The sequence below is a fragment of the Emydura macquarii genome, unplaced genomic scaffold (assembly GCF_026122565.2).
Source record: "Emydura macquarii macquarii isolate MOO-44397 ecotype Brisbane River unplaced genomic scaffold, CSIRO-AGI_Emac_v2 contig_450, whole genome shotgun sequence".
Classification (NCBI taxonomy): Eukaryota; Metazoa; Chordata; order Testudines; family Chelidae; genus Emydura; species Emydura macquarii.
Window position 1 is genome coordinate 3,762,180 of NW_027130587.1, and position 20,232 is coordinate 3,782,411.

At 48.5% G+C, this 20,232-nt stretch overlaps 1 protein-coding gene across 1 annotated transcript in view; it reads right to left on the bottom strand.

The window, feature by feature from the left end:
* The window catches only part of MMP28 (matrix metallopeptidase 28), a 33,812-nt gene extending 17,746 nt beyond the window's left edge, over positions 1–16,066 (bottom strand). Inside the window, exons 1-3 of the mRNA XM_067538159.1 lie at positions 15,953–16,066; positions 4,987–5,066; positions 3,104–3,291 (exon numbers count right to left, since the gene is read on the bottom strand). Coding sequence (XP_067394260.1) covers positions 3,104–3,291; positions 4,987–5,066; positions 15,953–16,066 — 382 coding nt within the window. The remainder of the gene's footprint in view (positions 1–3,103; positions 3,292–4,986; positions 5,067–15,952) is intronic.
* Positions 16,067–20,232: the final 4,166 nt, after the last annotated feature.

A 20,232-nucleotide genomic window follows, 5' to 3' on the forward strand; every position in this document is an offset into this window, starting at 1 on the left:
GCTTCTCTATACACTTTTTTCACACAAGCCATGGTTTTATAGCCCTGTGTCATATTCCCCCCTGGGTCATCTCTTTTCTGAGCTGAACAGTCTTTTAGTCTCTCCTCATACAGAAGCCGTTCCATAGCCTGGATCATCTTTGTTGCCCTTCTCTGAACCTTTTCCGGTTCCACCAGGTCTCGCTGCCTCATCAGAGCAGCAAGGATGCACAGCACAGATTTCCTGGCACAGAACAGGCCTGGCTGACAGAGCAGGGGATTGAGGGTCAGGATCTCAGCAGCACAGCAGGCATTCTCTGCAGCCTCCCCAAGTCCCTACTGTCCAGACTCCAGCATCACACCAATGCTGCTGCTCTCCTTCGGGTGCGTGTAGAGTAGCATGGCCACAGCACCCTCCCCAGACCAACACTGGGGCTCTCTGGTCACTGCAGGCGCCCGTTCCAAATCGGCCTCCTCCACTGCATGGACCTGCTCTTGGTCTCTCTACAGCCCTCCCTGCTCCCTCTAATTTAGCACTCTTCTCCCTTCTACCCCATCACACAGTCCCAGCACCTTCTCCTCTACAGCCCGCTCCCTCTTCAGGTCTCTGCCAGCCTCAGTCTCCCTTGCAAACCTCCCTGGCCTAGATCCCGTTAGCTTCCCCACCCCTCGCCTACAAATGCTCCCACCTTATCTCTGTGGAGCTCTTCCAAGATACAGTTTGTATGAAAGATGCACAGAACAGTCAGGTTTTGTTGTAGGGAAACCAGATGTGCATAACAATTCTCTTTGGGGGAGGGGGAAAAGTGCTGCCTCCAGGGGACATTCCCCACCCCACCAGCAACCGCAGCAGCTAAAACAGATGCAGATTTGTCACTGGCAGCTTGAGTCTTCACAGGACACTTACCTAATCGGTCATTAACTTTTCCCATGTCCCAGGCACAGCTGCACCCAGCCTGCGCTCCCCAGGAAGCATGTTACTAACATGCGCATTTGGAAGGCAGCTTACAGGAGACAAGGGGCTTAATAGCTTTGGGTAAAATCTGAAGCAAATCCGGCCAGTAGCAATAAGCCTACAACCAGATGGCCTGAAGCAACTGACTCAATGGACAGACAGACAGACAGACAGCGGACGGTGCTTTCCTCCTCACGCAGCACTTTGAGCTGCTCCGATGGAAAGCACTATGCAGGCGTATGCCCCCATTTTTAAACGCAGGCACCTAGGGGAAAGCTTCATGATTTTCAGAGGTGAAGAGAATCTGGAGCAGCTGCTGATTTCAATGGAAGCTGCAGCAACTTGGAAATCAAGGCACTTTGGTTCAGGTGCCCAAATACGGATGGAGGGGCCCAACATTTAAGCATTTCCGTTTGCAAATTTTGCCCACTATGATTCCCGGGAGGAGCACGGATCTAGTTTTAAGGAACGTGGTTTTGCTCCAAGCCACCCTAAAAGAGAGCAGACTCTGAACCCGGCGGAAGTAGACATCAGTTCCGGAAGGTGCCCGGCCTGCATTAATTTTTCCCTCTTCCAAGCCCTCCCTTGAGTGAACTAGAAACAATGAGAGCTCTTGGTCCGTCTCTTCAAAGCACTCAATGGCTTAGACCCATTTGCTGTGTCTTCCCTGCCTGCCTTGTTTTACAGTGAGATAAACAGGCTAACAATCCTAATTCAGATAAAGCCATGTAGGTTCTGGTGTGATGTCACCCAGCAAGGTCATCTATGGGTGGAGGGATTGTGTTGATCTCGCCAACGGCAAGCCTTAGATCGAATGGGATTACACAGGGAGGCGCGTTAATTATCTTGCTTAAAAAAAAAGAATCACCATTTCTGGTAGAGCAGAACCAGCCCAAAACTTCAGGATGGGGTCACGGGTCAACAGCTCCATGCCTCAGGCCCCGAGGAACTTCCTATCGAAAGGGTTGAGCTCAGCTGTGCAGGAGACAAGAGCATCCTCAGGACTGGTCTGAGACTCTAGAATTAACTCCCACAGGAACTAAGGATGCTCCTCAACTTTATCAGCTTCCACTCCAAGCGCCAGGCACATTTCCCTGACCTGCCCTCCCCAGTTTAAACACAGAGCGGCTTGGATATTTCAAACAAAACCAAAACAAGACACTCCACTGCACACACAACTCTCCCCCGGGGAAGAGGATGAACTACACATGACAGAGGTTACTCATCTTGCTTAATGCATAGCTGGGAGGTGCTCAGATATTACAGGACTAGAAGAGAATAGAAGAGAATCCCCAAGGCACTGACAGCCATGAACTTTCAATACTGAGAACAATGCCAAACGAGAGTCGTTTACAGGAGTGTCTTTGCAAACTATTGTCTGTGGAGAGAAACTTGGCACAATTTTCAGAATGAATGTTCAGTGCGATTCCTTCCAAACAATCCTTGTGCCGTGATCAAGTCAGCACTGGCTCACCTCCAAAGGACTGGAACAGGCAGACAGGTATTTTCCAAAATTTCCCACTCACTAACAAGCCTGGATCCCACAATTTTAATTTCGGGCATCTTCTTCCTTTGATTTTGCTCAGGGACGTTCTATTACAACGGGTGCGGTTATACTTAGACAGGTGTGTTCAAATGTCCTTGGAAGGGAGAAAAGACTAATTCTATCTTCTTTCCCCCTCTTCTCCAAGCATAAAATTACGGCAGTACAACCAGCAAAAGAGCCAGATGGAAGATACATCCAACTCCCCCCTACCAAACCTAGAGCCGCCAGTGTAATTTAAAACAGATGGAGTGGGACAAGCAGAATCTCTCTGGAATAAAAAACAGGATCTCAGGGTTGCTAGACCGGGTCAAAAAATTTCCAAACAAAGAGTTTTCGATTGGAAAAATGCAGCATTGTCAAAATGGAAATGTTTTATTGGACCATGTCAATTTCAATAGGGAAAGTATTTAAACAAATCATTGCTGCTCTCGTTGTAGTCAAGTCCAAATGTTTCATTTTGAGAAGATGCATTTCAGACAAGCTATGGGAGCTTTGGGTATCAGGTCACAGTATTTAAGATTTCAGTCACATGTAGTATGGGCAAAAGCCCAGGTTTTATTGGCCAGCAGGCTGAGTCACTGGACTCCACCAATGCAAATCTCAGTGAGCAGCGAAAGCACCTACCCTGCTGTGCGTAACGTCTCCCGCGTCTCATCCTGGCCCGTCTGCCAGAGAGCAGGGCTTGCACCCGCTTGGCCCACGCAGCGTGGCTTTTCACGTCACTCACGCCACACCGGGGCAGGCTCATCTGGTGTACCGTGGAAGCATCCAGTACCCCGCTGAGTGGCAGATGGGTCACCCACTGGAACTCCCTGGGAAAGAAGGGGAAACATCAGAGCCAGCGGGGAATTGAATGGCCCATGCAGAATGATAGCCCAGCCCTTGATCACAGGTTCACATGCCAGAGCCACTGGGAAAATGACAGCGTGCTACACCCATAGGGCCAGATCCCGGTCCCACCGACTGCACTGGGAGCAGGATCCCCAGATCTGAAAGCTGTGGTTATCCCTCCGCAGAGAGGAGGAAACTGAGGTACACAAAGGGGCTAAGACTTGCCTACGGTTACCCAGCGGCGGAACCTGGACTAGAACCCAGACCACCCGACGCCCGGTCCTGTGCGCTACCCACTGCACCACACTGTCTGCCATGCTAAAATAAGTTTGCGCATCCCAGTTCAGTTCCTCACAGGCAGGTGTCCACAGTCAGTTCCTAGTGGACAGGTGAGAAGCACAGTTGGCCCTGGCGGGTAGTCTGAGCAGGAGAGGCCAAGGAGTGAAAGGACTTTAATTAGACTGGGGTACGAGCCTTGAAGTCAGCGCAGCAACAGGTGTCACTGAGATCAGGATGTGGCCGAGGGTAGTTCTAACAGGAGTCAGCACACACGGACCCCTGCCCTGTGAGGGGGTATTAGCTTTTTGTTACCCTGCCCCATATCAGGGGATTGGGCCCAGGAAAATAAAATCAGCCTCTTCCCAGCACTTTTATTGCAGCATCTGCTGCGCTACAGACGCCTGGTGCCGTTAACGTGCTACAGCCAGAAGCCAATAGATCATCTGCACCGGCTGCTGACGGTCACATGCTGCCCTCCTGTAACACGTGCCAGACATAACCAGCTCTCGCTGATGTTCATATGCTGGGCACCTCAGGAAGGGAGGGCAGAGTCTCTGGAGCCAGGCTCCCTTGGAAAGAGTAAATCTCCTCTATGGCACCGAACCCAACCCATGAGGATGCGCTGGGGGTGGGAAAGCCCGGCCCTGGCCTTAATCAGTTAACTAAAGTCCCGAGAGGAGCACAACTCCCTGGAGACATCAGGTGGCCCCCCCAGCCTTCAATCACAATGCACTTTTTGACCACCATGGTTCCCTCTGGCCTCGGAATCTAGGAATCCTCCATGCCGGCGAATGCCAGAACGGAGACAGTGCGTCCTAGTGACTAGAGCCCCTGACTGGAACTCAGGAGACCTGGCTCTGGCCTGCTGGGTGACCTTGGGCAACTCTCACCCCACGCCTCTGTGCCTCACTTTCCCCATCTGTGAAATGGGGATAATGAGACTGACCTCCTAGAAGTGCTTTGAGATCTAAAGATGAAAAGAGCCATATAAGAACACCTCGCTCTTATAAGTGTGGCTGTTATCCCAGGCACTTGCGAAATCTTCCAGCCCGTCATGAACTGCAGCATTACTGCAGATATTATTCTAACCAGGAAACCAGGCCATAAAAGGCAAACAAACAAATCACAGCAGTAAGATATCAGGCTGAATGGAGAAGGCCAGCACCTGGCTGCAGGGAGGTGGGAAGGCAGCTGTATATTTTAAAACAAGCGGCTGTGCTTTTATCTGCTCAGACGAGAGACCGAGCATAGGAACAGACCCTTGCTGTGAAGAGACTATCAGGTCAGGGTGCAGCTCACACAACGCAGAAGGCAGGAGCCGGATGGGGATCTTGGTGTGTTACACTTGAAATTTCTAGACAGGCATTTGGATTTGTTTTTCAAAGGAAGATTCTTACCTCACTGCCTCTGTGAACTGCACAGAACTGGGTCCAGTAGGAGCTGGCTCATCAAAGTAGCCGTACTTCTCAAGGAACATCTGCCATCAAAGGAAAAATGGGAAGAAAGAAAACTAAGTCGTAGCTGAAGCACAGCTGAAAAGAAAAAGCCTGAGAATATTAACGGTCGTTCCTCTGCTCCTGATTGTTTGGGATAAATTGTTTGGGAAATAGTGCAGCAAAACCAGGACTGACCAGGAGTACACAGCTGCGTGGGCTTGTTTACTGTGATCTTAGTGGGGACAGAACCGAGATCTTCCTGTCCCAAAAGCACCAGCCTCTACCACTTGAGCAAAAAGGGTCTCTTCTTTACCTGCTGATAGTATGGGCCTTATGACATTATTGTGCAATTCTGATTCCAGCCAGCAAAGGGCGGTAGCGTGCGCGCAGCCGCATACACGCACCAATTCATTACAATACACTGCAAACGTTTCTGAGGACCACTGAGTTTTTGGCAACGACGTGATGGAGACCAAGGAGGAAATACTGCTATGTGCCTCTCAAACAGAGAACGACGGGCACAGCCTGCCAACCACACAGCCCGGGGCCAAAGTTTACCAAGCGTGCTGAAATGGTTCTAAACATCTGCAGGATGAGGAAGGCTCTGGATGTTGATCAGCTCCATCCTGCTCCCAATCAAGTCAATGGTAAGACTCTCATGGACTTCAGAGGGGGCAGGATCGAGCCCAGGAGAGATTTGTGGTGACTGGAAAGCGGTGGGTGCTGTTTCCTCCTGCGAAGGAACAAGATGCGTCATCGGCGAGGGAGCACATGCTCATGGCATTCTCCGCTCTGCAAACAGGGAGCTCCGTTTTCCAAATTGTGCTTTAATTATTTTAAATAAAGGGACCTCGTCAGCTCAGGCTTGGTCCAAAATAGAACGTGCATAGCAATGTTCCCAGGAAATGATCTCCCATCCCAGTGGAAACAGTTTCATTAGACAAACAACCTCCCCTACAGTATCCTGCTAGCACATGAGAACCAGAGAGCGAAACTGATGGGAAACCAGAGTGAGACCCACTGGTCTGTTTACATGATCCCAGACAAGAGAAATGTCAGAAGTGTAAACTGCACCAGTGATGAGGAGATCATTTGGGACCAAATCCTCCCCTGGTGTAAATCTTCACAGCTCCTTTGACTTCAATGAAGCGACACCAACTACATCTGCTGAGAGGCCCTTGGTCTTTAAAACCCCTTCAGCTGTAATTGTCCCCAGCGTCAGCAATACATTTGGGAAGGCGTGTAACTCTGGGTGTGTGGATATTTTGTTTTAAACTATATATTTGTGGTGTTCTGGGGACCATGTTGGATTTGCAAGCTATCATCTCAAGGGGAGAAAGGGTTTCTGGTCCTGCTTGCAGGCTAGAGGGCTCAGTAGTAAAGCATGTGATGAGAGTCAGGCCGGAAAGTTAAGCCTCTCTGCCCCCAGGGAGCAGCCTGTTTTGTCTCTCCCATTTTTGGTTTCTTCTGTATAGTTCTTTCTGAATTCTAAGAACTAAAGTTATGTTACATTGCAACCTTCCAGCCAGAGCATTTACCTTTTTATCTAACTTCTTCATGTGTCTGTGGCAAAACGTAACAATAGCCTTTTAAATATTATTTACCTTACACCTCCCCAGGTCCTGGATAGGTAAGCTCTACTCTTTTGCACTAACATCGCATCTAATCACAATTTGGTGTCTGCCACGACAGGCCATAACCCTGCACCTGTGCGGTCAATGGGAGCTTTGCCACAGAATTCAATGTGAACGGGTCAGGGCCTAGTTGTCTCAACTCCCTTTGGCAAGTCCATTCCAATCTCCGGTTGCTATTGCTATGAGCATTAGTCTGGCTGTCCCCTCCGAGTTCTTTCTCCATCACAGTTAGCCGCTGCTCCTACCATTCTGTGAGAGGAACACACAGTTCCCTCCCTTCACTACTCGGAAGGGCTTATAGCTGCCTTCCTTAAATCTTCTCCTTCCCAGACTATAACCCCCGTTCCGTCAGACTCTCTCCTCATAGGCCTTATTCCCTAAGCTGGTATCATTTTTTTGTCCTCCACTACAGCTTTTCTAAGACAGGCTAGAACCTTCACCAGGAGATTGGGGTTCAATTCCCAGCTCTGCCACAGACTTCTAGGGTGGCCTTGGGCAAAGTTTCAGCGGCACAGCAATGTCATTTACAAGTGTGATTTTTACGGACACAGTGATGTCACTAAAAGCGTCTGCCCGGACCAGTTATACCGGTGTTGCTTATTTTGCTCCGCTGAATCAGAAAAAGCTATACCGATACCAATAGTTTCATACCACAACACCTGCAGCTACACTGGGGGTTTTGCTCCTTTAACTATAGCAGCATTAAAACAGCAGCATTTTTCAGTGTAGAAGAGACCATGGTCTCTCTGTGCCTCGCCAACCCTGCCTTGCCTCCCAGGGAGGTTGTGAGGATGAAATCCATCAATGGGAGTGAGGCGCTCAGGTACTGTGGTGACGGGAGCCAGGTAAGCAGACAGAAGGTTTCCGGTTATCCTTCTTAGGTACACGGCTTTAAATTCATTAGCACTGAATCTCATCTCATTGCAGGCAGCCCTCACGTTTCTGATCAATTCAAGTGACTTTGCTGTTTGGACCAGTCTTTGTGAGTAATCGCTTTCAGTGAAAGCCAAGCAGTTTCCATTTCATACTGTCCTAGCGTGCTACAAATGGAGAACGTTTCTGATTAATTCAGCTTCTAGCCGAGACTCATCACAGGCCAGCAGACGCCAAGCGGCACTGTACTCCACTTCTGTTCTCTCAGACACTCCCCTTTCCTTATCAGCATTCCTGGAGTAAATACACCCCAGACAGACCACAGATTTCATAATGTAACCCTGCCAGAGACTGGCTTAAATCAGAAAAGCCAACGTCTTTCTAGTTGTGATATACAAAACCTGGTGTAGCCAACACACAAAAAATATTAGCGACACAAGGTGGGTGAGGTAGTGTCTTTTATTGGACCAACTTCTCTTGGTGAGATAGACTAGCTTCAAGAAGAGCTCTGTGTAGCTCAAAAGCTTGTCTCTCTCGCCAACAGAAGGTGGTCCAATAAAGGATATTACCTCACCCAACTTGTCTCTACAACTTCCTTGGACTGAGACAGCTACAACACCACCACATACAAAAAAATATGTCTAAGGAATAGAAGGTTTCTAGCCCTCCCCCCCTCTTTTTTTTTTCACTCCTTTGCCTTTGTGTTTGTTACTCTACAAATGACTTTAAAACATCAGCGGTTATTTGTATGGGTGCTTGCTGGAAAATTGTTTCATCGCACAAAAATGTGCCATACAGCACAAATGGAAAGCCAGCGTCCCTGATATAAAAAGCGTATGGTCTTATTACAGTGCTATTTTTCCACAGCATATTTTTATTCAGAGAACCTAAAAGCCCTTTACAAACATTAAAAAGGATACTTGGTTTTTAAAGAGTCATGTTTTAAGCACATTTTCATGTGTCTTTTACTAATACCTCAAATTCTTAAAATGGGGGAAATCTAATTTCTTTTTCTCTACTAAGGGCTTGTCTATAGCTGAAAGTTATGATTTAGGTAGGATATGAATTTAAAGCACAATAGCTATTCTGGAATAACTTTGTGTGTAAACAAGGTCTCATGCGGTTTGTGAAGGGCTTGTCTACATGGAGAGTTATTCCGGAATAGCTATTCCTGATTAACTCTCTGTTTGGATGCTCTTATTCCGGAATAAGAGTGCAATATTCCAAATCAGCTTAATCCACAAAGTGGGGTTAATCAAGAACAGCTATGCTGCTTTAAATCCACACCCTACCTTAATCTAAATTAACCTGGCAGCATAAATAAAAACCCTTACTTTCGGGATTTCACTCAGCTTTGAAAATGAAACAAGACTAGTCACCTTCCCTTTAGTTTCTGATCAGTTTCCTTTACCAGCTCTCATAGGCTGCAATATTTGGGTTGCAAACACAGCAGGGGAATATTTATTTGATTTTTTAAAATTGTTTCCATTAGTACTCTGAGGACTAGGTATCTGACCAGTTGCACAGGCCCTGGATATAGAATGATTATTCATCATGGGTGACATTAACCCCTGTGCAGAGAGGCATTTAATAGAGCCCTGCAAATCCGTGGATATCCGCTTTATATCCGCAGACCGGATCGGATGTGGATACAAATTTTGCATCCGCACAGGCCTCTAGTAGTGAAATGGATGCATAGGCCTTATGCTGGTTCTCTACAAAGGGGTGAGTTCTGCTTTGCGTGTGTAGTTATCCGGCCCTGCCTGGTGATTATCGAACATTGAAGATGACAAAGTATCCAACCACCTAATTCACACCAGAATCAATGGAAGTTAAGTGCCTAAATAACTTTGAAGTTCTGGGCCATGGTCCTTGCAACAGAGATCTTTGAATATCACAATGGAACCCAAGAGTCCTGACTCTCAGCCGCCTTTGCTCTAACCAATAGTCCTCACAGCCTCTAGAATTTCCACAGCTCTGAACACCTACCCCAGCGATACTAACACGATGATTAAATCTTATTAAAACTATAGTTTAAAGTTACTACGCAGAGCCAGAACCTATCATGAAAAGTCTTGCAACGCTAGGAAAGTTTTCACTACCCCCCTCACCCGCCCCCAAGTCTTCACAGAAGGAAGGGGAAATGCTCTTTTCCATGCAATATAAAAAGCAGCAGGAAATGAACAGCTGAGCATTAAAGGAAAATATGCCCAGCACTCCCTCTGCCCTGGAGAATGGAGCAAAACAAGAGAGAGATTCTTCTGGCTGGTTTGAAGCGGCGGCTGCCTGCAGAAGGCAGCAAGTGCCCCAGGGAGCAGGTCAAGGCAGGTCAGGAAGGACTTATTATGCACAGGGCTAAGGATGCTGGGGGGTGGGGTGGGGAGAAGGGAGATTCATGGGGTGAAAGTGGGGCAGGTATTTTAACCCTTTCAGGCCCTGACACTGATGTTCACTGAAAAAGGAGTGTGCCCCCGGGAAGGTGGTACATATTATTCCATTTTACAGATGGGGAAACTGAGGCAGAGAGGTGAAGTGGCGTCGCCTCTCTGTGCGATGAGGATAGCAGCCCTGCCCTGCCTCACAGGGGTGCTGTGCAGATAAATACATGAGAGAGCAGGAGGCATTCAGACCCAGATGCTCAAGGTATTTGATTTCAATGGGAGTTAGGCACCCACAAAACTTTGAGGATCTGGGACTCAGGTACTAAGTTGACAGGGGGGGTTTCTAGGTACCTACAGCAGAGATCCTGCTTTCCTGTTCAGGGCCTGACCCAAAGCCAGGATAGTCCTGGATTACACAGCGCACGCAACCCATTCTTCCCACGAACAGCTTGTTCATGGAGATCTCCACAGTTGTCTGCAGCTAGATGGGAAGACAAAGCTGCCATGTCATGGCCATCCATGTCCCGGCCTCGCCTCCGCTGACACTCCAAGGGAGCAAGAGTCACAGTGGGGAAAACATCCCTATGGATCGTTTAAACTGAGGAAACACCTTGCCCTCCATCTGAAGCGTCCATGGTCAAGAAGCAAATACAATTAGCATTTCCTTCCCGCTCCCTCCCCTGGCAAACCACAGCTAGACGCAGCAGAGCTGAGTTGCAGGTTGAATCCTTAACCCCAAAACAGCGGGATTGCTGGCAGATCATAACAGTTTTATACCCGAAACATTCCAAAACCCTTTCCCCCTTGTTGGAATGACAGTTTCAACTGGATGTCACCTCCTTTGGACTTCAGCCTCTCTCCGGGTATCAGTCCCACTCGGCACAATTCAGAAATCTGCACGGAGCTTTTTTGCATTTCCCTTTCTTCTGCAGCTGAATCAAGTCAATTTCTATGAGCCCACTGCTAGATGGTTGTGTTGGGGGTTATATTTTGTAACAGGAAGTGCCTCAGTTTCCCGAGCTGTAAAACGGGGATAATGATGCTCGTAGATTCATAGACTTTAAGGCCAGAAGGCTATATATACGTAGACCACCTAGTCTGACCTCCTGCCCATCGCACGCCACCGAACCTCTCCCGCTCACTCCTGTAACAGACCCCTAAAGTCTCTCCTTTGTAAAGTGCTTTGAGATCTACTGATGAAAAGCACTGTATAAGAGTCGGATCTTATTATATGGATAAAAGGGCTGACATGTGAGTGAATCCATGTGCATTCCAGTTCTGCAGTTAAATCATGATACATTAGACTGGATTCCTTATTGCAAGATCAGCATTACTGATCGTTAGCCCAGTAAAAGGTGCATGAATAATAACACAGCTGCTATAGAACTGATACGGCAGTAGGCCCCCGCTGCAGGGAGAAGGGTAAATCCGCCATCCTGCAAGAAGGCTCTGGCCAGGCGGATCCTGCATGCTGTAATGGCTAGAGCAATAGGACTAGGAATCAAGAGAGCAGGGTTCCAGTCCTGGCTGCATGATGCCAGGCTTGTTACTTAGGGGCAGAGTTTCAGACATGCAGAGGACCAATAGCTTTGTTTAAAGCCAATGGAAACTGCAGGGACGCAGCACCTCTGAAAATAAGGCCCTTAACTTCTGTGCCTCAGTTTCCTTCTCTGTAACAGAGGGATAATGACACTTACTTCACAGGAGCGTTACAAGGATTTAATTAACATTTACAAAGCATTGGGAGATGTTCAGGCGAAGAGCCTGAAGGTAAGTACTGTGATGCTAGGATCCACGCTAACTGCGTTACCCTAGTCTGTTTACTGCTTCTAAATGTCTGCCTCTTTCCCACTCTCCCAAGCTGCATTCTTGACTGTGTTCATAACCTCTTGGAGTGAGTCCTTCTGGATCTTTTGTTTAAACACACGCACGCACCCAATACGTCAAGTACAGTCCTAGTTTCCTCCATCACGGAAAAGGTACAGGGTATAGAACTCACACACCAAGTTCAACAGAGAACAAGGATAGATATTGATCAAACCAACACCCTGCTTAACTCTTCCTCCCACGCCACTCCTGCAAATGGACTATCCTTCCTGAACACATCCGTAAGGAATACTCCCTCCTCTGTGACTCCCAAGACCCACTCCAACATGAAATTAACCAATGGACAATGGAACGGTGGGGGATCAGTTGGAACGAAGATAGAACCTAAAACGAACACAGTTTACGACTGTAGATTTTAAGCCTTTTCCCTGCTCTTCACGCTTTGTTTGTCTTCTTGACCTGCCTCTTCAGAGCAAGGACTGTGGGTTAGATCAGCATAAATTGAGTACCTTCATTGATTTCAATGGACCAAACCCGCCAAGGCACTATGCCAACATGGCCCATTGGCTTCCTACTTGTTTGTAAAGCATCAAGCAGAGCACAGATGGTACTGGAACACTAATAATAAATAGTATATCCCTTTAAAAATATATATATAGCCACCATGAGGAGGTTGAAATATGTTAAGTTTCAGGACTTGGTGTCATCCGTGACGTCTTGTTTTCCACTGAACCATCAAAGAGATTCTTCTCAGTTGTTTCAACATTAAATAAATAAAATTCACATCAGCATAAACTAAAATTTCCCCTTTGCTCGTCAACTGTATGACTCCCTCCTCCTTTCATTTCCTGGCCTTCGCACTCCGGCTACTGTACACTCCCATCATCCGCACTGACACTGGGAAAACAACTGCCATCCTAAATAAAGGCAGACTTCTCAGCTTTGCACTGAATGCAGAATCCTGCCCTAGCAACACCCTAATACCTGACAAAGCAGTTTGCAAAAAAAGGGATATCAAAAGAGGAAAAAATTGTAGCAGTTACCAATACTCAATATAAAAGTCAGCAAAGCAAAATCCAACTGGTCCCAGAAGCTTTCAAACATTTGACTCCAGAGTGTTATTTTCAGTAACAAGCAATGATCTGTGACCATGTAACTTGGTTGCAATTATTCATATGGAGGTACATGTTGAAAGCTTTGAACTGTTTGACACCTCAGTGCTACTAGGTTGATTCAGGGTGCAAAATTTTTCAGGGCCCTGAGCAATGTAGCTAAATCGATCTAATTTTTAAAGGTAGAGCAGGCCTCAGAGATTTCTGCATGGAAAGTCAGTGGCCAAACTGGGAGATTAAACTGATTAATCCAAGGCCAGTGTTTTCCCCACAAATTATGTTATTGTCTACATAGGTTCTTAGATCACACTCACTAACCATTTAAGATATGATTAGGTGTGGCAGAAATCAATTTTTTAATATAGTTTCAACAGATAATATTGATTAGTATTTTTAAGCATTTTTCTCAATTTAAATTATCACAGTTGTGCAAAATTATGTATTTTAAGCACTTTTTTCAATTGTTATCAACTTAAATGTTTACAGTTGTGGGAGATTATGGGAGGGGATCTGACAATGGGGGAGTCAGATAATTATTTAATGACAGTGGACGCTGTGATTCAAAAACTTAAAGCTGTATAGCCATTAACACACAAATTGTCACCATCGCATGTCAAAATGCAGAAAGTAAATAGCCTTAAATCAAGCTCAAATTAGTTTCAAGCAGCATTTTTCTTTCTTTGCCTATCTGTCAATTTCAATTATTATCCAAACATTTTTCCTCCCCTGGGTTCCTATGCTGAAACTGACATTTATTGACATGTGCTGATAAAAACCTAATCCTTCCAAGCCTTGCTCTGAGGGAAAGCCTGGGATGTGGCCAAGGTGATCCAGGGTTCAATAAAGTGGAACATATTTGATTTCTGCCACTCCAGCATCCTCTGTTTCTTGCTACAGTAGGAGAGGTTGCCCCCTACTACAGTGAGGTTTTTAGTTCCTTAAAAGGCTACCTGTGAGGCATCAATTCCACAGAAGCTGTACCATGCAACAAGGGAGAGGAACTGCACACTGCCTCCCGGAGACATGCAGGCTAATCCGGCACTTGATAACAAACAAACTGTGAAATCCACTCCTGCCCATGCTGGCAAGATCAGTTTTATACTCATGGACGTAGTCGCTACGTTGGAGGCGCTACTATAGTGAAGGTAAATTTAGGGATATTTTAAAGGATTTCCTAGCCAAAATAAATACATCTACGGAAGTACATTCAATTTGTGCTCAAGTCTGAGTATGTAAAGGGGGGAAGGGGAGAGCAATGGGAGTCAGACAACCCGATACTGGGGGAGGAGGTATAAAAAATTCCTCTATCAGAAGATTTCAGATATGCCTGACATTCCCCCTCCCTTCTCCTTTAACCCTTTCTCCGCCTTTCTTTTCTAAACAATGTCTCTTCCTTTTTCTGATGATTTCCTTTGTCCAGCTACAGGGCTTTTGTCATTTGTTACACTATACACAGAGAGCCAGAGTCCGGAAAACACTTAAGCACGTGCTTAACTTTAACAGAAGCCAATAGGACTGAAGCATATGCCATTGTTTTATGAAAGCCCCACTGACTGCAATGAGAAATGGCAAAGTTAAGCACATGTTTAAGCGCTTTCCTGAATCAGCTAAACATTGGTCAGTGCGCTCAGCATGGGAACTCTCCCAAATTCTAATCCGATCGGAGGTCTAGCCTTCCCTCTCTCCGTGTGCAGAGAGGAGATGACAACAGGGCAGCATTCAGAGATTTCAGATGCAGCTTTTCAACTTCATTTGTTATTGCCATTGCAGTCACTAGTAACACAATGAAAAACCAAGGCCAAGCCAGGAAATAAGGCACTGACATTTTGCACACACACTTGCACTTCTAGTTAATACAGTCCAGCGTTACCAACTCTTTAATGGCAAGCCTGACCAACTTTGGTGTTTTTATTAAAGCCTCAGCTTCTGGAGTCATGTGGTCAAATGAGAATGATTATTATTAAACACCATCTAGCTCTTAAAAAGCACTTTTCATCAGCAGATCTCAAAGCACTGATCTCAGCTTTCATGTAAAACCAAAAATAAAATGTCTAAGGTATTCAGATGGCCTCCATGTAACATCTGAGCAGCTCACACTCTCTAACACATTCATCTGTCCAAACCCCCTCTGAAGCAGTGTTATTATCCCCATTTCACAGATGAGGAACTGAGGCAGAGAGAGAGACTGTGGGCCAAAGGCCACACAAGAAGTCTGCAGCAGAGCAGGGATTTGAACATAGGTTTTCCCAGTCCCAGGCCCTCGCCACAGGACCATCCTTCCTCTTTTCAGACCCTCAGGATTGAAGAGACTGCTTAAAAATGTGACCCTCTGAAGGTTCAAAACCCAGAAGGGAATAAAAAGAATCCAAAATTAATTTTATTTTACAAAGTCTCATGATTTTATGGCAGTCTGGCAATTTTTAGAAGCTGGGCTCATGGTTCTTGAGTAGCTGGAGTTGGCAATGACAGAGGCTGGAGAACGAACCAGCTTCTCCCGGATCTTGTAAATGGAAATCACGATCCTGCACGGTTTTATGCACGTGCTTTAACTTTAAGCAGAGGCTTAGTTTTAAACCCGTGAGCAATCCCCGTGAATGCAATGAGGCTACCAGTGGTTTTAAAATTAAGCGTGTGTGTGTAAATCGTCCCTGGATCAGAGCCCGAAGAAGAACTTCGAGTCCCTAAAGGTCAAAATCGGATCCTTGCATTCTCCAGAACGACCAGGACACATTCAGTGCGGGAAACACAAACACAAAACTGACCCCCGGTAAGAAAACCTGCCAAGGGAGCCGGACCCAGGGAGCCCCGATTTCCTGCAGAGCCGAGCTCTGCGTCTCTCTCTAGCAGCCTGCGTGTTTCGGGGCGCGGCAGGCGGACCCGGCTCTCGCTGTCCAGAGGCCCGGCCCCCCAACGGCGCACCCAGGAACCCCTCGGCAGCGCCGAGCACCGGCAGCAGGGGCGGGGGGGACATTCGGGGGACCCGGCAGTGTCCGCCCCAGGGAGCCCCCAGGAGAGGGCGGAGGAGAGCGGGGATGTCAGGGGCCCCCCCCCGCCCCCGCCCCAGCCCCGCACCCCCCAGGGGACCCCGCCTGCCCCTGACCTCCGCGGCCTGCAGCCGGCTCCGCGCCCCCCGCTCCAGGCCGGATCCCGGGCCGGGCCGCGCCAGCAGCAGCAGCAGCAGGACCCGCAGGATCAGAGCCACCGCCGCCTCCATCCCCGACAGACAGACAGACCGCCCGACAGACAGACAGACAGACTGCCTCCGAGCCGCGCGGGCTGAGCCCCGCCCCGGGGGCCGGGCTCGGGCGGGGCGAGCTGCTGCTGCTCCCCGGGCCGTGGGCGGCGGCGGGACGGGCTTAGACGGCCCCAGCTCCGGTCTGTGCCCCCCCGGCCCGGCCAGGCTCCCCTCCGGCTCCCGGGGTGCTCGGCGCTGTCTGCGGGACGGGCCCAGTGCAATCCGGCGCCGGTGCAGGCAGCCCCTGTCCAGCTCATCCTCAGCCGCCGAGCACTTTGACCGCCCTTCCCTGAGTTTCCCGGGGAGGAAGAAGAGCCGCCGTGTAACTGGCCAGCTGTGCTCTCCCCCAGCAGATGTTGGTCCCACCAAAGATGTCGCCTCACCCCCGGGTCTGTTCCCCACCCACCGGTCCCCCTTACCCCTGGCTAAAAGTCACAGTGCAGCGACAGCTGCAGGGGCAGCCGAGGGGCTGACCCCTGGGGACACTCCTGGCTGGACCCCCAGCTGTCTGGGGCGGGTTAGCCCAGGGCCGTGTTATCCATTTGGCCTACGAAACTTTCAGGGCCTATGAAAAGAAATTTTATATAGAATTTTTTTTTTTAATTTAAAAAACTATTTATTAATAGCTTAAAATCAAATGAGTTATTTCGGTGGGGGGGGGGGCCCTACGAAGGCAAGTGTGCCTAGGGCCTGCAGAGATCTTAAAACGGCCCTGGGTTAGCCCCCGCTGCCCCCGCTGCTGGCAGCTCCACGGAGTGCGGGTTTGGCCACCCACGCTGAAAAGTGCTCGTCCAGCTGCAGGACTGGAGGCACCCACTGGGTCATTGCACCTGACCCACTAGGTTTTTTTTCTTTCTTCCCCTTTCCTAGTTCTCTCCTTTCCTCCGTGACTCCCTCTGTCCCTGTTCTGCTCCCACCTAGCCGTCCCTCCCTGGGCTCTCTTCCCACGCCTTCTGCCTAACAGCTGCTCCTAGGAAACTCCTTGGGATGGAGAATGCGCTCAGGTTGAGTGCGGTGCGTGGGGTTCCAAGGCCTGTACTTCTGTCTCCGGAGATGGACCAAGGGTTGAAGCCAAAGTGGCATCAGTTTATAACAGCCACATCAATGCCCATCCTGGCCAAAAACGATAGCCAGCCTCTGGGTTCTCCCAGTGCGCCCTGCAGGAGGTTTGGCGTGCGTAGAGATTGCGAACTTGCAGGCCACAGACGTGATTTAAATGAAGAGAGAGGGGGGAGGCTGGTGCCGGCGGAGGTGGGGAGGATTTTTCAGCCATAAGAGGGCGAGGGATAGAAGGCACAAAGCCCGGAAATGAAGGGAGTGGCAAGGCTGGAATTGTGCCAGACGCTCCGACACCAAAGCAATGAGCCTGCCTTCCTGGCTAGACTGACGGTTGGCAGGAGCAGGAGGGGTGAGGCGCGTCTACATCAAGGGCAGAGATGTGGAAGCTGTGGTTCAGTGTGAATATCTGCTGTCAGTTTACCCTCTGTTGGTGGGCACAGCCCCAGCAGATGCAAGATCAGAATGTTCCTCGGGGCAGTTCTAAACCACAGCTCCTTCAGCAACAACAAACGGGTCTGCCCGCACGTGCGTGTGTGTGTGAGATGTCTCGAGGAAGTAGCTGGCAATCTGCTGTTCCACTCAAGAAAACAACTACGGGAAAGTGACTGGCTTAGATCCAAACACAACAGGAAACTCCATCCTTACCTGGAAAGACACCTACACCGGGCCCCTACTGACTCAAGAGAAAGGGTTGAGCCTTTTAACTCTGACTTTCCTGGGTTTATTTTGTGTGGTTTTTAGGAGGCTGGTGTCTCACCCTGCTAGGGATGGGTCAAGGAGCTGACATCCAATCCAGGCTGAGTCACTCAGTGGCCCGGTTTCAAGTCTGGATTCTAGGAAGCCCAGGTCTCAAAAGCTGCTTCTCCGGAGATTTTGGCGCCAAAGAACAGACGTATGAGTTCAGCTGCTCTTGTGAGAGAGATTGTTCTTGCGAGAACTTGGACACAGCTGAACCTGCCCTATAGACCCTTTCAGGTTCAGGGTCAAACTCCGAACCGTAGGGTAGGGAGGAGTTTGGTTCAAGGAATTTGAACCCTGCCACTTTCTACTTCTCCCCCAAACTGAAAAAGACTCAGGTTCAAGGTCTCAAATAGTTTTCATCAGACAAGATCCCAGATTACCTACACCCAGGGATCATTTCAGCTAGCACGGAAAAGTAGCCACCTCTTGGGAGAACAGCAGCCGGGTAAGCACGGCGCAGTAGAACGGCACCGTGAGGGGAAGTTTGGCCAAGGACACCAGTACAAACCATGACAATTACCTAATGTGCCACAGCTTCTGTATCCACACAGGGCCTTATTTCTGTAAGATCTTAACTGCAGGGAATTCAAATTTTCTTTCTCTCCCCCCAACAGGTGAAAAGGTTTTTCAGGATTTGAACCTGTCATTGTAGGTGGCGTGCATCCCAGTGCTTAGCTTGCCTCTCAGCATTGTAGTTTTAGCCTAAAAAACATAATGGAGGGTAAAATATGCTCCCACAACAGCAGCTCGGGAGCCATTAAGGTCGATAAAAATATATGGTGTGTGATGAAGTAGCAGTTCAGCAGTGCTGAGCAGTGAATGAATCATCGTCTGTTTCCGGTGGAGGTGAGCTCAGGAAAAGTGTGTAAACCAACATCATGAATCATTGTCAGCCAAGTGTTCCGATCTCCCTGACCTGCCTGTTTGTTATCTTGAGAGCCAAACAATAACAACACCAGGGAATTGATGCCCAGGGATTCGATTGACATGCGTCACAATCCAGTGGGAAGTTATGAGAACGTTTTTTCATCGGTCTCGTGCACACAAGACACATCTTGATGAAACGTAGTTCCTGCACAGCAACCGCTTTTCAAACTGGCCTTTCTCCCACCCGCCAGTAGAACCGGTCACAGCCGTTTAGCAATAGGAGGGGTTAAATGCATGCCAAATTGAATGCAATTTAAAAAAAGAAAACATGAAAGGTGTTGCTTTGACAGACCTGGAATCTACTGCTCCACCCCTGCTCTGGCGGCAGAAGTGTTAACTTCTCCCACGCTGCCCCATCAATGCTCTCAATCCGATAGCTACTAGGCATAGGAAGGCATGGCTTATTCTACCATAAAGGTAAAACTGGTCTGTGCAGGAGACAGAGCTTCCTCAGGGGCCTGTCCTAAGGACCATCCTACACAACACCGCCGTCCATCCCAAGTGCCAGGCGCACGTCTCTGAGCTGCCTTCTCTGATCTAGCCACAAAGCTGCATGCACTTTAAACATCAACCCAGAACCAAAACCCTCCACCACACTCACAATTCCTCCATGGGGGGAGGTCCAGACAGAGGAGAGAACAAACCACACGTGACAGATGTTCGTCATGTCACTTAATGCCTGACTGTAAGGTGCCGTGATGGTGACGGAGGGGGTGTAAGAACCTGCATAGAATAGAATAGAATAGTACTTGGTCCTTGACTACTGTGCTGAGGCTACCAGTGTAGGGTGAGAGGTGACAGGGTTGGGTTTTATGCTAACGCCTAGCTCTTATCTAGAGCTTTTCTTCAGTATATTTTAAAGCCTTTTGCAAAAGAAGAGGTCAGTCTCTTGCCATTTTACAGATGGGGAAACTGAGGCCTGGAGCGGGGAAGTAACATGCCCAAGGCCACCCAGCAGGTCAGTGGCAGAGCCTGGAGTAGAAAAGAAACCAAGATTCCTGAGTCGCAGTCCAATGCTGTATCCACTAGGTAACACCTCCTCCCTGCTAGGAACCACGTGGAGAACCCGCCCCCCCCATTTCCCAGCAGCAAGGCCCTTCAATTTTCAGGTTTTATTTTTGCTTAAAATTTCCCAGGAATGGATCAGTGTTTATTACAAAAAAAGTTTTTAAAACGGTCAAAAATTGGTGCAAAAGATTAACTTCATAGTTTTCTGGGTAAATATCAGGATTAACACTGAAGGATGGGAGGACAGAAAAAACCCCACCGACAACAAATATTGAAAAGTGGACCCAGAAGGAAAACAGGCAGAGGAGGGGAAGGTGTAATCGCATGCTGCCCCCTCCACCTCTTGCATTTCCAGGCCCACTCCGGAAGGGGAGATGGTGGCTCTGTAACCTGTCCAGCAGGGAGCCGGC